Source organism: Coregonus clupeaformis, chromosome 36 (assembly GCF_020615455.1).
Source record: "Coregonus clupeaformis isolate EN_2021a chromosome 36, ASM2061545v1, whole genome shotgun sequence".
NCBI lineage: Eukaryota > Metazoa > Chordata > Actinopteri > Salmoniformes > Salmonidae > Coregonus > Coregonus clupeaformis.
The window spans coordinates 30,667,619-30,685,427 of record NC_059227.1 but is presented as its reverse complement, the minus strand read 5'-3'; the positions used below and the strand labels follow the sequence as shown (position 1 = coordinate 30,685,427).

The following is a 17,809-nucleotide window of genomic DNA, read 5'->3' as shown; positions in this document are numbered from 1 at the left end:
GGAAGACTGAAACAGGTTTCCCTGAAGACCTGGGTCTGAATACTTTCCGAATGCACTGTACATACGTATTTACTGTCACTGTGTGATCTTGAGGCCTTTGCTCCACTAGGAGCTAAAAGGATTAAGTCAAAGTCAAGTCAAGTAACTGTGATCAGAGCACCGTTCTTCAGTCGTAGCCTACTCACCGGTCAGAGTAAACACATTAAGGAGATTCATCTTCTAGTCCATAGCACCTTGACCAGGTGCTAATGTAGTCAGTGTGATGAGAGTCAAGACAGGTACAGGAGTATACCTTCTATAGTGTTCATCAGCTCTCCAGGGTGAAGTTTGCCTTGGTACAGATCTAGGATCAGCTTCCTGTCCCCCAATCCTAACGTTAACCATTAGTGGGGAAAACTGATCCAAGATCAGCATCTAGGGGCAACTTCTAGGGCCTCTATAGTGTTGTAATGGCAGCCTTCTGGATCCCCATAACCGTGTCATAGAAGCAGTTCTCATTGACCACAGAGGTCAGGCTCTGCACACTGAAGTCCTTCCCCAGTAGGGCGTTAAGGTCCACACACTGGGGGTCATTATCCTGCCCTCCTGGACCCTGCAGACTGCTAGCCCTCCTCTGGGCAGCAGGATGGGGCAGGTGGGGCCGGGGGACCCCCTGTCTGAGGTGCTCCTGCTGGGACACAGCACTCCTCGGCCCGGCCTCTTCTGTGAAGTTGAGTCTCTGGAGCTGGGCCTCCAGGGCGCTGGTCAGGGAGCACAGCCGGGCCCTCTTGCCCAGCATGGTACCCTCCAGGCTGGAGAGGCCCGTGTTGGAGTGGCTGGGGAGCTGTGGCTCCGAGTGGGTGTCTCCCGGGCAGAGTTGGGGGGCTCCGCTGGACACACTGCTGTCATCAGAATGGTGTTGGTGGCCTGCAGTCCTCATGGCCTGCAGTTCTTGTTGTCTTCTCCAGGAGCCGGCTCTGACCGGTGCAGGCTGGGTCCTACGGAGGGAGCCTTGGTACTCCCTAGAACCTCTCTCTGATAGGAGGGGCCTAGAGGTCCAGTCTCGAAGGGAGCGAAGAGCTTTCACTACGCTTGCCTTATTCTCCAAACCACTGGAAAATATATAGACCCATATGAGATCAAGTCAATTAGGCACTGCCATGTTAATTCAAATGTATATATTTTGTTCTTCTGGCTTTTTCACAACAGATAAAACATCCATTATCGCTGTCATTTTCAATGTAATCTGTCACCTGCTGCAGAGCTGGAACACGGTCTCTGGTCTCCCCTCTAACTGAGACTTGGTATGGACCAGCTCCCAGATACATGGGCTCTCCGTTCCTGCTGCGTTCCCCGGGCGGACCTGCACCGCCGACACTGGGACGAGCCAGCGGAACTTGAAGGCCTCCAGGTCCCCTGAGCGTGACGTGGTCTGTAGCATATAAACACATTAGAACTCCAATAAAGTCATATCAAATGTATATAGCATGAAGTCATCAGTACAGTTTATCAGATGTGTTTGATCAGAGTGAGACTCACCATCCTCTTCCTCATCTTTCTTCGCTCACGGTACACAAGGATCACCGCTCTCTTGAAAACTGAGGACAGAGGCAGGAGCAACTCAATGCTAAATCAGATATTTCTTGATTGCTGTAATAAACACGCACACCATATCAGCCAGTCAGTAATTATGGTCCAACTCGTCATTGTAAAAAGCCCCACTCACCAAACAGCGTTAGCTCAGGATGTTTCCTCATGCGACCCAGGGAGGGGAGAGGGTTGAGCCACTTTAAAGAGGAGTGGATGAGGAACTCTCCCATGGAGATCTCTGTCCTCTGGGGAGAACAGAGGAGGACACTTAGTCTGGGAGGTTGGTGGTTAAAGGTCTCACTGTGATTCATGTAATTGTATAAAAATACTATAATGTATCTACACTATATGACCAAAAGTATGTGGACACCTGCTCGTCGAACATGTCATTCCAAAATCATGGGTATTAATATGGAGTTGGTAACCCCTTTGCTGCTATAACAGCCTCCACTCTTCTGGGAAGGCTTTCCACTAGATGTTGGAACATTACTGCGGGGACATGCTTCCATTCAGCCACAGGAGCGTTAGTGAGGTTGTGCACTGATGTTGGGCGATTAGGCCTGGCTCGCAGTCAGTGTTACAATTCATCCCAAAGGTGTTCGATGGGGTTGAGGTCAGGGCTCTGTGCAGGCCAGTCAAGTTCTGTATGGACCTCGCTTTGTGCACGGGGGCATTGTCATGCTGAAACAGGAAAGGACCTTCCCCAAACTGTTGCCACAAAGTTGGAAGCATAGAATGTCATTGTATGCTGTAGCGTTAAGATTTCCCTTCACTGGAACTAAGGGGCCTAGCCCCCATGAAAACAGCCTCAGACCATTATTCCTCCTCCACCAAACTTTACAGTTGGCACTATGCACTCGGGCAGGTAGCGTTCTCCTGGCATCCGCCAAACTCCGTCGGACTGCCAGATGGGGAAGCGTGATTCATCACTCCAGAGAATGCATTTCCACTGCTCCAGAGTCCAATGGCGGCGAGCTTTACACCACTGCAGCCGACACTTTGCACTGATGTTAGGCTTGTGAGCAGCTGCTCGGCCATGGAAACCCATTTCATGAAGCTCCCGACAAACAGTTATTGTGCTGACGTTGCTTCCAGAGGCAGTTTGGAAATCAGTAGTGAGTGTTGCAACTGAGAACAGACAACTTTTACGCGCTACTTGCTTCAGCACTTGGCGGTCCCGTTCTGTGAGCTTGTGTGGCCTACCACTTCGCGGCTGAGCCGTTGTTGCTCCGAGACGTTTCACAATAACAGCACATACAGTTGACCTGGGCAGCTCTAGCAGGGCAGAAATGTTACGAACTGACTTGTTGGAAAGGTGGCATCCTATGATGGTGCCACGTTGAAAGTCACTGATCTCTTCAGTAAGGCCATTCTACTGCCAATGTTTGTCTATGGAGATTGCATGGCTGTGTGCTCGATTTTATACACATGTCAGCAACGGGTGTGGCTGAAATAGCCGAATCCACTAATTTGAAGGGGTGTCCACATACCTTTGTATATATAGTGTATGTCATTTAGCAGACTGCTTTGCTTTTATCCAACATGACTTACAAGCAACTTACAATCGCATGATTCCATACATTTTCATATGGTGGCCACAGCGGTAATCAAACCCACAATCCAGGCGTTGCAAGCACCATGCTCTACCAACTGAGCCACACAGGACCAATATATTTTGTAATATCACTCATATCAATATTATGTGTGGTGGCTATGCTCTACCTCTTTCTCAGGGCCAATCTGCTCTGCCACCAGCTGGTCAAACACAGTGCCGTAGTCCTCGTAGATCTTCTGCATCTCATTGATGTGACTGGCCACCTTCTCCATGGCTCTCAGGGCCTCTGATGGACGGAGACACAGACAGACAGAGAAGTGTTACAGCACACGTTAATAGAGCTCAAGCCTAGCACATAGACCTGGCAATGGTCTTATGGTTTCTGTGTGTGTGTGTGTGTCTTATGGTTTCTGTGTGTGTGTGTGTTTCTTATGGTTTCTCTCTGTGTGTGTGTGTGTGTCTTATGGTTTCTCTGTGTGTGTGTGTGTGTGTGTGTGTGTGTGTGTGTGTGTGTCTTATGGTTTCTGTGTGTGTGTGTGTGTATACGTCCCTGTGTGAGTCTATGCATGCTCATACTGTACATAAGCCCTGTCATATGTAGTCATACCTGTGAGGTGGCTATGCTCCTCGCTCTCTGAGTCGGTCAGGGAGACCAGTTCTCTGAGCAGCAGGGGGTACTTGAGCACCCTCTGGACTGGCTTAATGAGGTAGGACTCCAGGGTGGACGAGTGCTGCTTGGTGGGGTTTCTCGCCTCCAGGAACTGCTTGAAGGCCCGGTCCGTCTTCGCTGTAAACCGGAAATTAGGACTTAGGCTAAGTGTGTGGATGAATCTCAAAAGCAGGCATTGATGCAGGCATTGATTCCCTGCCTTTGCACTTGCAGGTGGCATTTTATGATGAACTGAGTAGGCGGGATATTCTGGTCTAGTGTACATGAGAAAGCAGACTTTTGATCCTTAGAATTTTCACCAGCCTATGGTTTAACCGGGTACTGTAAGTGGGATGTTCAGATCAACTGTACATGAGGTAGCGTAGCTATCACCCTTACCTCGTTCCAGAACCTTTTGGACTTTGATGTGGTTGGCACAGAAGCCGCTGTAGAGCTTGAAGTGGTCGGCATAGTAGAGGAAGGAGCCCCCCAGCGAGAGAAGAAGTTTCTGGATGCAGAAAGAGAAAGAAGAGAGAATGCACAGTCACTTCCTGTAAACATCAAACAGTTCTACCGCTGACTAACACTGCAGTCAGTAGGCTAACATCCTGTTAATGAAGTGTGACGCTTTCTCACTAGACCTTCAAGTTACATCCCAAATGGCACACTATTCCCTACATAGTGCACTACTTTTGACCTGAACCCTATGGGAATAGGGTGCCATTTCACACATCTCTCCAGACTTGTTGTGGATATACTGTACCTTGAACTGTTCGGGGGACTCCAGGGAGCTGAAGTTGGGGGAGGAGGCGATGCGCTCCTCCAGGGTGTGTAGGAACACTCTCTGGAAGTCCAGCATCTCAGGCAGACTGCCAAACAGAGACTCCATCTAGTGGAGGGAGGAGATGACAACAGTTAGAAACTAACCAGAGGACAGAAGATTATTGATCATTAGAAAGCCTTTATTGGCACCATTTAGCTACTGTACATACACTACATAGCAAACTGAAATGCCAAAAAAAGTACAGAATAGAAGTGAAAGAGATTTACAGCTAATGTAACGGAGTTGGTTGGGAACCACGCTCATGTGATGGATAGCCTTGTCTGAGATCTGAAGACTAGCGTTAGCTCGCTAACACCCGGGTTCGAACCCCGGTTGTCACACTAACATACAGTTTACTAACAAGTTACAATTAAATAAGCACATACTGTAATGTTATTGTATTTTACATGTGTATAGCCTACATTTAGACATGTTACATGTAGGCTATATATTTTTTATGCCCCCCCCGTACCTCATGGTGGCTGAGGAAGGTCTCACTCTGTAGAGGCGTCAGGTAGATGTCAAACAGACAGCACAGGTCCTGAGGGACAGAGACAGCGAAGGAACTTCATTAGACTGTGGTATCACCACTACCCGACAATAACATCATCACTATCAGAATATAACATCATCACTATCAGACTGTGACATCATCACTATTGTGACGTCATCACTATCAGACTGAGACATCATCACTATCAGACTGTGACATCATCACTATCAGACTGTAACATCCTCACTATCAGATTGGGAAATCATCACGATCAGACTGTGACAGCATCACTATCAGACTGTGACAACATCACTATCAGACTGAAACATAATCACTATCAGTCTGTGACATCATCATTCTTCTCAGCCTGACACATGGGTGTTACAGAAACAGATGGCAAATAAATATACATTACACTAAATGCTACTAAAGATCATTAACAAACAGGCACTTAGAAACCATTCACTAACAGGCAGATCATTAATAAAGCGAGACCATCAATTATAAATCCCCACAGAGGATGTTCAAGCACTCTCTTAGATAGGGCTTGAATGTGTGTTCATAATGTGTGTTCATAATGTGTCTCAGAGCAAGAGTGCTGATCTAGGATCAGATCCCCTCTGTCTATTCATTACAATATAAAAGGCAAAACTGATCCTAGATCAGCACTCCTACTCTGATAGGATGGCGAAGTAGTGCAGTTCTGTTTCTGTCGTGTGTCTGTAAATAGCCTGTAAATACCCAGTTTTTTGTATTTTTCGTACATGTTTCCCTATCAGACTTTTCATCCTTCTACAAAATATACTTTCCTGCAACCCGCCTCACTCAATGTGGAACGGATTCTATTATTGACTTACCTTTTATCTAGAATCTAGAATCTCCAGTTGAAACTAGCTAGCCAGCTAACTAGCTACTTGCTATTAGCCACAGCTAGCGGTGCTAGCGGTGTTTCACCCAGAACATTGGATTTTTTTCCGCGGGATTAATTTTTAATCGCTGGACATTGATCACCGGATATTCGGCCAGTCTGCACAGCGCGTTATCGACCCAGAGCATATCAGTTCTTCCGCCGGAATCACTGATTCACTGGACCTTTAGCTCCGATTCATCGCTGCCAGCTGGCTACAACAGGACGGACGCTGTGGTCTGGCTAATCAACCTGAGCTGGGCCCATCTCCCGGCTATCTACCTCTCTATCAACCGGACGGGACCACCTAGTATTGACACGGATCCCCGCCGATCCTGCACGACTGGTCTGCCGACGAAGTCGTCTGATGTGGTTACGACGTAACCACGAAGATTCCATCCATCTGCTAGCCCTGGCCCGTTAGCACACGCTTACTCACTAAACTGAACTAGCTACTTGCTATTAGCCACAGCTAGCGGTGTTTTACCCAGAACATTTGATTTTTTTTTCCGCGGGATTAATTTTAATCACTGGACATTGATCACCGGATATTCGGCCAGTCAGCACTGCGTGTTATCGACCCAGAACATATCAGTTTTTTCCGCCGGCATCACTGAATCACTGGACCTTTAACTCCGGATTCATCGCTACCAGCTGGCTACAACAAAACGGACGTGGCACACGCTAGCCGTGGCCTCTTACTCACTAGCGCTTCACCACCGGACCTTATGATAACTCAGCTATACAGCTGATATCTGCTGGACTGTTCCTTTTTACGGTACTACATCCTGTTTATGTTTAGCCTCAGCCCAAACATGGTTAGTTTATTGTTGTTTCGGTTATTTCTAATTGTACTATATCACTGTAGACCCCCAGCCTAGCTAAACCTGCCTTGGTTAGCTCCTTTGTCCCTCCACCCATACACTCACAGACCGACTCAATTGATGCCTCTAGAGATACTATCTCTTTCAGTGTTACCCAACGCTTAGGTTTACCTCCACTTTACTCATATCCTTCCATATCCTTGTCTGTTCATAATGCCCTGAATCTTTTCTATAACACCCGGAAATCTGCCCCCTTTATTCTATGTACCCAACGCACTAGAAGACCAGTTCTTAAAGCCTTTAGCCGTATCCTTATTCTAGTCCTCCTCTGTTCCTCTGGTGATGTAGAGGCTAACCCAGGCCCTGTAGCCCCCAGTATCACTCCTACTCCCCAGGAGCTATCATTTGTTGACTTCTGTAATCGCAAAAGTCTTGGTTTCTTGCACATAAATATTAGAAGTCTACTTCCTAAGTTTGAGTTATTCACTGCGTTAGCACACTCTGCCAACCCTGATGTTCTAGCAGTGTCTGAATCCTGGCTTAGGAAGGCCACCAAAAATTCTGAAATTTCCATCCCCAACTATAACATTTTCCGTCTAGATAGAACTGCCAAAGGGGGTGGAGTTGCAATCTACTGTAGAGATAGCCTGCAGAGCTCTATCATACTATCCAGGTCTGTGCCCAAACAGTTTGAGCTTCTACTTCTAAAAATCCACCTTTCCAGAAATAAGTCTCTCACTGTTGCCGCTTGCTACAGACCCCCCTCAGCCCCCCAGCTGTGCCCTGGACACCATATGTGAATTGATTGCCCCCCATTTATCCTCTGAGTTTGTACTGCTTGGTGACCTAAATTGGGATATGCTTAATACCCCAGCCATCCTACAATCCAAGCTAGATGCCCTCAACCTCACGCAAATTATCAACGAACCTACCAGGTACAACCCTAAATCCTTAAACATGGGTACCCTCATAGATATCATCCTGACTAATATACCCTCTAAATACACCTCAGCTGTCTTCAACCAGGATCTCAGCGATCACTGCCTTATTGCCTGCGTCCGTAACGGGTCCGCGGTCAAACGACCACCCCTCATCACTGTCAAACGCTCCCTAAAACACTTTAGCGAGGAGGCCTTCCTAATTGACCTGGCCCAGGTATCCTGGATGGATATAGATCTCATTCCGTCAGTAGAGGATGCCTGGTTGTTCCTTAAAAGTAATTTCCTCTCAATCTTAAATAAACATGCCCCATTCAAAAATACAGAACTAAGAACCGATATAGCCCCTGGTTCTCCTCAGACTTGACTGCCCTTGACCAGCACAAAAACATCCTGTGGCGTACAGCATTAGCATCAAATAGCCCCCGCGATATGCAACTTTTCAGGGAAGTTAGGAACCAATATACACAAGCAGTCAGGAAAGCAAAGGCTAACTTTTTCAAACAGAAATTTGCATCCTGTAGCACTAACTCCAAAAAGTTTTGGGACACTGTAAAGTCCATGGAGAATAAGAGCACTTCCTCCCAGCTGCCCACTGCACTGAGGCTAGGAAACACTATCACCACCGATAAATCTACAATAATCGAGAATTTCAACAAGCATTTTGCTACAGCTGGCCATGCTTTCCATCTGGCTACCACTAACCCGGCCACCAACTCTGCACCCTCTGCTGCAACTTGCCCATGCCCCCCCGCTTCTCCTTCACACAAATTCAGACAGCTGATGTTTTGAAAGCGCTGCAAAATCTGGACCCCTACAAATCAGCTGGGCTAGACAATCTGGACCCTTTCTTCCTAAAACTAGCCGCCGAAATTGTCGCAACCCCTATTACTAGTCTGTTCAACCTCTCTTTCATAACGTCTGAGATCCCCAGAGATTGGAAAGCTGCCGCGGTCATCCCCCTCTTCAAAGGGGGTGACACTCTAGATCCAAACTGCTACAGACCTATATCCATCCTGCCCTGCCTTTCGAAAGTATTCGAAAGCCAAGTTAACAAACAGATCATCGACCATTTCGAATACCACCGTACCTTCTCCGCTATGCAATCCGGTTTCCGAGCTGGTCACGGGTGCACTTCAGCCACGCTCAAGGTCCTAAACGATATTATAACCGCGATTGATAATAGACAGTACTGTGCAGCCGTCTTCATCGACCTGGCCAAGGCTTTCGACTCTGTCAACCACCGCATTCTTATTGGCAGACTAAATAGCCTTGGTTTCTCAAATGACTGCCTCGCCTGGTTCACCAACTACTTCTCAGATAGAGTTCAGTGTGTCAAATCGGAGGGCCTGTTGTCTGGACCTATGGCAGTCTCTATGGGGGTGCCACAGGGTTCAATTCTTGGGCCGACACTTTTCTCTGTGTATATCAATGATGTCGCTCTTGCTGCTGGTGACTCTCAGATCCACCTCTACGCAGACGACACCATTTTGTATACATCTGGCCCTTCATTGGACACTGTGTTAACAAACCTCCAAACGAGCTTCAATGCCATACAACAATCCTTCAGTAGCCTTCAACTGCTCTTAAACACTAGTAAAACTAAATGCATGCTTTTCAATCGAACGCTGCTAGCACCCGCCCACCCGACTAGAATCACCACTCTCGACGGGTCTGACCTAGAGTATGTGGACAACTACAAATATCTAGGTGTCTGGTTAGACTGTAAACTCAACTTCCAGACTCACATAAAGAATCTCCAATCCAAAGTTAAATCTAGAATCGGCTTCCTATTTCGCAACAAAGCCTCCTTCACTCATGCTGCCAAACATGCCCTCGTAAAACTGACTATCCTACCGATCCTTGACTTCGGCGATGTCATTTACAAAATAGCCTCCAACACTCTACTCAGCAAATTGGATGTAGTCTATCACAGTGCCATCCGTTTTGTCTCCAAAGCCCCATACACTACCCACCACTGTGACCTGTACGTGTAACGATCCCGGCTGTCTGAGTCGGGTCCTGGTCGTAATCTCCAGTTTCCCGAGGGTTCGGGAACGCTCCGGGGAGCGCTCTGGTTTCCGCACCTGCTTCCCATTAGCAATCTGCACACCTGGGCCTAATCAGCACCTTTCTTAGGCTCTGGCCCAACATCCAGTTCCTGCCGGATCGTTAGCCATGAACAGTAGGTGTATCTGCGTATCAGTTAGAGTATCTAGCGTGAGTTTTTGTTGTTTTGTACTTTGTTGAGTTTTTGTGTCCTTACCTCCGTTTTTGTTTCACCTGCAGTCGCACGTCCGGAACCTTCACCCCACCTCTGCCTGATGGTCGGCGGCTGCCGAGCCATCACTGGACCTTGCACTGCACCCCCAACTACTCATCCACGCCGCCCGCTCTGTCCCTGGAATATTCTGCACCTTTTGTTTGTATCCAAATAAACCCTCACTTTCGTTCTACTCTCCTTGTCCTGGTCTGCTTTTGGGTTCTGGCTGAGGGAACTGTGACAGAACGATCCGGCCAATTATGAACCCAGCGGACCTGGACTCCGTTCGCCATGCCATTACCCAGCAGGAGAAGATGTTGGGCCATCATAGCACGGTACTACAGGAGATCGCGTTGTCAGTTCGGAACCTTTCTACCGGCCTGATGGAGGTCCAGAACCAACGCCAGTGTCCGGTGGAGGATCCACTACCGGTTTCACCCATCTCGCCTGCCGCTTCTGAAGTTGTGTCCCTCCGTGAGCCCAAGGTTCCGACGCCGGATAAATATGAGGGGGAGCTGGGAGGATGCCGTTCCTTCCTTATGCAGTGTGGATTAGTGTTCGATCTACAGCCCTACTCTTATGCCACAGACAAGGCTAGGATAGCCTTTGTGATTGAGTTGCTGCGTGGTCGAGCGCTAGAGTGGGCTTCAGCCGTTTGGGAACGACAGGATCCCTGCATGGCTTCATACCAGGGGTTCACGGCCGAGATGAGGAAGCTCTTCGACCATTCCGTCCGAGGGAGGGACGCAGCTAGGCGCCTGTTTTCTCTTCACCAAGTAACTCGCAGCGTGGCCGACTTCGTGATCGAGTTCAAGACGTTGGCTGTGGAGAGTGGGTGGAACGAGGAGTCTTTGCAAGCGGCCTTTTACCAGGGTCTGTCGGAGCAGCTCAAGGATGAGTTGATCTCCTATCCGGAGCCTAGTGACCTGGACAGCTTGGTAGCCTTGTCTATTCGGGTGGATAATCGAGTCCGTGAGCGAAGGAGGGAGAAGCAATGGGGTCCATCCAATCGATCAGCTTCTCAGTTCCCAGTCGGGTCGGGTGGTGGTCCAGAACACGTCGATCATTCTCCTCCACAAAGGATTAGTGGAGAGGTCCTCTCTCCCGATTCTGAACCCATGCAAGTGGGGCGGCACGGGTTAACCAAGGAGGAGCGTCGACATAGACGTAGGGACCAACTGCTGCCTCTACTGTGGTCGCTCGGGACATTACATCTCCACTTGCTCCCTGCGGTCGTCAAACTGCCCGGCTCGCTAAAGTTGGGAGGACTTTTAGCGAGCCAGTTTCAACCTCTCAGTACCTCTGTCAGACCCCGCTTCCCGGCTACCCTTGTGAACAGGAATCAGAGCTTAGCGCTTAACGCTCTTATCGATTCAGGTGCCGATGGAAGCTTTCTTGATGCCGAGTTGGTGGAACAGCTGGGGCTTTCCAAGGAGCAATTGCCGGAAGCCATTGAAGCGACCACTCTGAACGGCAGTAGTCTGGCACGTATCACGATGAGGACTGAACCGGTTAAGATGCGGTTGTCAGGGAATCATTCTGAGATGATTTCATTTTTCATTCTGCCGTCTTCCCATGTTCCTCTGGTCCTTGGATACCCCTGGCTGAAGGAACACAATCCCACGTTCGATTGGGTGACGGGCAAGGTAACGAGTTGGAGCCTGGATTGTCATGCTAACTGTCTCAAGACTGCCTGCCCTCATTCGGTTACCAGTCAGGTGATTGAGGCTAAACCTCCAGATTTGTCCCTGGTTCCCGAGACATATCACGATTTGGGGGAAGTTTTCAGTAAGCAGAAGGCTCTGTCACTCCCCCCCACCGACCATATGATTGTGCCATCAACCTGGTTCCTGGAGCTGTCTACCCCAAGGGAAGGTTATACAGTATCTCCCGACCTGAACGTGAGGCGTTGGAGACCTACATCAAGGAGTCCCTAGCTGCTGGTCTCGTTCGTCCCTCGTCATCACCCTTGGGGGCAGGATTCTTCTTTGTGGGTAAGAAGGATGGCTCTCTTCGACCATGTATTGATTATCGGGGGTTGAATGACATCACGGTCAAGAACAAGTATCCCCTGCCCTTGATGAGTTCTGCCTTCGACTCTTTACAGGGTGCTACGGTGTTCACCAAGTTAGACCCTACGCAATGCGTATCACCTGGTCCGGATCAGAGAGGGGGACGAGTGGTTGACGGGTTTCAATACACCGATGGGGCACTTCGAGTATCAGGTGATGCCGTTTGGACTGACCAATGCTCCAGCGGTATTCCAGAGTATGGTGAACGACGTCCTGAGAGATATGATCGGTCTCTTCGTGTTTGTTTACCTGGATGACATTCTGATCTTCTCGAAGGAACCTTCCGACCACGTCCAGCATGTCCGGCAGGTTCTGCAGCGATTATTGGAGAATCGCCTGTTCGTGAAGGCCGAGAAGTGCGAGTTTCACGCCCACACGACATCCTTTCTCGGGTACATCATCTCCAGGGGTGAGATTAGGATGGACCAGGAGAAGGTTAGAGCGGTTCTGGAATGGGCCCAGCCCGGTACGAGATTGCAGCTCCAGAGATTTTTGGGGTTTGCGAATTTCTACCGCAGATTCATCCGGGATTACAGCCGTGTGGCCGCTCCATTAACTGCCTTGACTTCCAGCATCAGGACCTTCAAGTGGAATCCGGAGGCGGATCGAGCGTTTCTGGATTTGAAGAGGCGATTCACCAACGCACCGATTCTCTCTCAACCGGACACGGCCCGTCAGTTCGTCGTTGAAGTGGACGCGTCTGATGTGGGAGTTGGCGCCATCCTGTCGCAGCGATGCTCCACGGACAGTAAACTCCATCCCTGCGCCTACTACTCTCGTCGCCTTTCGCCTGCGGAGAGGAATTACGATGTGGGTAACCGGGAGCTTCTCGCGGTGAAACTTGCCTTGGAGGAGTGGCGCCACTGGTTGGAGGGGGCGGAGCAACCGTTTATTGTCTGGACTGACCACAAGAATCTTGCTTACGTGCAATCGGCTAAACGTCTCAACTCCCGTCAGGCCAGGTGGGCGTTGTTTTTCGGACGATTCAAGTTTGTCCTGACGTTCAGACCTGGATCTAAGAACGGCAAGGCGGACGCCTTGTCCCGGATGTTCTCCAGGACGGAGGAGAGTGGGTCCAAGACCGAGACAATTCTCCCCCGGAACTGCGTCGTGGGAGCAGTTATGTGGAGGATTGAGGAGGAGGTGCTGGCGGCCCTTCGGACTCAGCCCGGTCCCGGTAACGGTCCACCCGGTCGGTTGTTTGTGCCTGAGTCGGTTCGTCCTGCTGTTCTCAAATGGTCCCACGCCAGTAAGATGGCTTGTCACCCTGGCGTGGCTCGGACAATGGCGTTTCTTCGCAGACGTTTTTGGTGGCCTGCCATGGCCGAGGATACTCGGGGTTTTGTTGCTGCCTGTCCAGTGTGTGCGCAGAATAAGAGTACCAATCGGCCCAGCTCTGGACTACTTCACCCCCTTCCTATTCCCCGGCGTCCATGGTCGCATCTGGCCCTGGACTTCGTCACGGGGTTGCCCGCTTCTGAGGGGAACACGGTCGTTCTGACTATCGTGGACAGGTTCAGCAAGTTCGCCCACTTTGTGCCTATTGCCAAGCTTCCCTCTGCCTCGGAGACGTCCGAGATCCTGGTCAGGGAGGTTTTCAGGGTCCACGGTTTGCCCAGTGATATCGTTTCCGACCGTGGCCCTCAGTTTACCTCTGCTGTCTGGAAGTCCTTCTGTTTGGCCATTGGAGCTACAGTCAGTCTCACATCTGGTTTTCACCCCCAATCCAATGGTCAGGCGGAGAGAGCCAACCAGAAGATGGAATCCACGCTACGCTGTCTGGTCTCTTCCAACTCCACCTCCTGGGCCTCTCAGTTGCCTTGGGTTGAGTATGCCCACAATACTCTCCCTACATCTGCCACTGGGATGTCTCCCTTCCAGTGCCTGTATGGCTACCAACCTCCCCTGTTCCCTTCTCAGGAGAAGGAGCTCTCTGTGCCTTCTGTTCAGGCCCATATTCGTCGTTGCCACCGGACCTGGCATCGGGCCAGAAAGGCACTCCTTAGAGGTTCGGACCGGTATCAGCTCCAGGCGAATCGTCGCCGGATCCCCGCTCCCACCTATACCATCGGAGATAGGGTTTGGTTGGCCACACGGGATCTTCCGTTACGGACTGAGTCTAGGAAGTTGTTACCGAAGTTTATTGGTCCGTTTGTGGTGGAGAAGGTGATCAATCCAGTGGCAGTGCGACTCAAACTACCGAGGACGCTCAGAGTCCATCCCACCTTTCATGTCTCCTGCCTCAAGCCTGTCTTTCTCAGTCCTCTGTTGCCTCCTCCGCCTCCTCCTCCTCCTCCTCGGATGATCGGAGGTGGTCCTGCCTACACAGTGCGTCGCATTATGGATTCCAGACGGCGGGGCCGGGGTTTCCAGTATCTCGTGGACTGGGAGGGGTATGGTCCTGAAGAGAGGAGTTGGATTCCGCGGCGACAGGTCCTAGATGCGGATCTCATCAGGGGACTTTTACCGCCTCCATCCTGGCGCTCCGGGAGTCCGCCCGGTGGCGTTCGTCGGAGGGGGGTACTGTAACGATCCCGGCTGTCTGAGTCGGGTCCTGGTCGTAATCTCCAGTTTCCCCGAGGGTTCGGGAACGCTCCGGGGAGCGCTCTGGTTTCCGCACCTGCTTCCCATTAGCAATCTGCACACCTGGGCCTAATCAGCACCTTTCTTAGGCTCTGGCCCAACATCCAGTTCCTGCCGGATCGTTAGCCATGAACAGTAGGTGTATCTGCGTATCAGTTAGAGTATCTAGCGTGAGTTTTTGTTGTTTTGTACTTTGTTGAGTTTTTGTGTCCTTACCTCCGTTTTTGTTTCACCTGCAGTCGCACGTCCGGAACCTTCACCCCACCTCTGCCTGATGGTCGGCGGCTGCCGAGCCATCACTGGACCTTGCACTGCACCCCCAACTACTCATCCACGCCGCCCGCTCTGTCCCTGGAATATTCTGCACCTTTTGTTTGTATCCAAATAAACCCTCACTTTCGTTCTACTCTCCTTGTCCTGGTCTGCTTTTGGGTTCTGGCTGAGGGAACTGTGACAGTACGCTCTTGTTGGCTGGTCCTCACTACATGTTCGTCGTCAAACCCACTGGCTCCAGGCCATCTATAAATCACTGCTAGGCAAATCCCCGCCTTATCTTAGCTCATTGGTCACCATAGCAGCACCCACCCGCAGTCTGCGCTCCAGCAGGTATATCTCACTGGTCATTCCCAAAGCCAACACCTCCTTTGGCCGCCATTCCTTCCAGTTCTCTGCTGCCAATGACTGGAACGAATTGCAAAAATCTCTGAAGCTGGAGACTCTTATCTCCCCCAATAACTTTAAGCATCAGTTGTCAGAGCACCTTACCGATCACTGCACCTGTACACAGCCCATCTGAAATTAGCCCACCCAACTACCTCATCCCTATATTGTTATTTAATTTGCTCTTTTGCACCCCAGTATCTCTATTTGCACATAATCTCTTGCACATCTAGCATTCCAGTGTTAATACTATTGTAATTATTCTGCACTATAGCCTATTTATTGCCTTACCTCCATAACTTGCTACATTTGCACACACTGTATATATATTTTCTGTTGTATTTTTGACTTTATGTTTTGTTTTACCCCATATGTAACTCTGTGTTGTTTTTATTGCACTACTTTGCTTTATCTTGGCCAGGTCGCAGTTGTAAATGAGAACCTGTTCTCAACTGGCTTACCTGGTTAAATAAAGGTGAAATAAAAAAATAAAATAAAAATAGGCTTTGTGAATACAGGCCTTTGTGTAGAAGTGCTGATCTAGGATCAGGTTTCCCCTGTCCATATCATCTTATTCAATATCACCTTATTCATCAATATCTAAAAGGCTAAACTGATCCTAGATCAGCACTCCTACTCTGAGACACTTGGTGAAATATGGGCCAGGTGTATACCTTGACGTAGGACTTCTCTGTGTCCACCAGTTCCTGTATGACCTTACAGAGCCTCTCAGAGATGGACATGTGTCTGGGGCAGGGGGGCTTCTGGGTCTGGGGACCGGGGGGCTCCATGGAGTAGGGGTTCCTCTGGCCCCCCACCACCACTGCCCCCGCTGCCCAACGGCCCTCTGGGAAGGTCTGGTACAGCAAGCACACCGTCTCAACATTCTGAGGAAACAGAAGAGAGACGAGTTAGGAGAGATTCTAATTTCAGCTCTGAATATCAAATGACTGCCCTTTTACTCAGCCCTGAATCTACTTTGACAAGCACCTAATCATAATGTCAGTTTAAATCATCGACCCCTTCTGTAGTTCCGAGAGCATGTCTGTCAAACCTCTGTATTTGGAGAGGCAGAAAGTGAAGAGAGCCAGGTCTGCATCCTAAATGACACCCTATTCCCTATATAGTGCACTACTTTTGACCAGAGCCCATAGGTTTAAGCCAGGCTGCTGTATCATGGTAATGGGGAATACAGGATCAGAGAGATTTGGACACTGTGGGTAAACACTGCTATGGGCATGGGCCAAAGCCTGACACATCATGGTTACATTCCAAATGGCACCCTATTCCCTATATAGTGCACTACTGTTGACCAGGGCCCATAGAGCTCTGGTCAAAAGGATTGTACTCTATTGGGAACAGGGTGTCATTTGGGATGCAAACATAATCTAGGAGTTTTAAATATTTGTGTTATTATCATAATGATTAAACCTAAATTAATAAATTAGATTAAATTAGAAAATACTTATTTTGTCAAACGTTTTTCATAAGACATGAGACTGAGCAACTAACAGCATGATAGGGTAGGTAACAACACATCTGCCATGCTGATCCTCAACACGGGGGCCCCTCAGGGGTGCGTGCTCAGTCCCCTCCTATACTCACTGTTCACCCATGACTGCATGGCCAGGCACGACTCCAACACCTTCATTAGGCCTGATCACCGACAATGATGAGACAGCCTATAGGGAGGAGGTCAGAGACCTGGCCGTGTGGTGCCAGGATAACAACCTCTCCCTCAACGTGATCAAGACAAAGGAAATGATTGTGGACTACAGGGAAAAGAAAGAGGACTGAGCACGCCCCCATTCTCATCGACGGGGCTGTAGTGGAACAGGTTGAGAGCTTCAAGTTCCTTGGTGTCCACATCACCAATGAACTATCATGGTCCAAACACACCAAGACAGTCGTGAAGAGGGCACGACAACCCCATTCCCCTCAGGAGACTGAAAACATTTGGCATGGGTCCTCAGATCCTCAAAAAGTTATACAGCTGCACCATCGAGAGCATCCTGACTGGTTGCATCACCACCTGGTATGGCAACTGCTCGGCCTCCGACCGCAAGGCACTACAGAGGGTAGTGCGTACGGCCCAGTACATCACTGGGGCCAAGCTTCCTGCCATCCAGGACCTCTATACCAGGCGGTGTCAGAGGAAGGCCCTCAAAATTGTCAAAGACTCCAGCCACCCTAGTCATAGACTGTTCTCTCTGCTACCGCACGGCAAGCGGTACCGGAGCGCCAAGTCTAGGTCCAAAAGGCTTCTCAATAGCTTCTACCCCCAAGCCATAAGACTCCTGAACAGCTAATCATGGCTACCCGGACAATTTGTTTAGTTATTTGCTTACATTTTTTTTGCTTAACACTTTTTTTATTTGTTTTACTTTGCATTGTTGGTTAAGGGCTTGTAAGTAAGCATTTCCCTGTAATGTCTACACCTGTTGTATTCGGCGCATGTGGCAAATAAAATTAG

At 49.5% G+C, this 17,809-nt stretch overlaps 1 protein-coding gene across 1 annotated transcript in view; it reads right to left on the bottom strand.

Moving 5' to 3' along the window:
* The window catches only part of LOC121552174 (rho guanine nucleotide exchange factor TIAM2-like), a 43,670-nt gene continuing 25,861 nt past the window's right edge, over positions 1 to 17,809 (bottom strand). Inside the window, exons 15-24 of the mRNA XM_041864897.2 lie at positions 16,011 to 16,223; positions 5,069 to 5,137; positions 4,537 to 4,662; positions 4,173 to 4,281; positions 3,732 to 3,911; positions 3,292 to 3,410; positions 1,706 to 1,814; positions 1,519 to 1,577; positions 1,233 to 1,411; positions 1 to 1,091 (exon numbers count right to left, since the gene is read on the bottom strand). Coding sequence (XP_041720831.2) covers positions 437 to 1,091; positions 1,233 to 1,411; positions 1,519 to 1,577; positions 1,706 to 1,814; positions 3,292 to 3,410; positions 3,732 to 3,911; positions 4,173 to 4,281; positions 4,537 to 4,662; positions 5,069 to 5,137; positions 16,011 to 16,223 — 1,818 coding nt within the window. The 3' untranslated portion in view covers positions 1 to 436. The remainder of the gene's footprint in view (positions 1,092 to 1,232; positions 1,412 to 1,518; positions 1,578 to 1,705; positions 1,815 to 3,291; positions 3,411 to 3,731; positions 3,912 to 4,172; positions 4,282 to 4,536; positions 4,663 to 5,068; positions 5,138 to 16,010; positions 16,224 to 17,809) is intronic.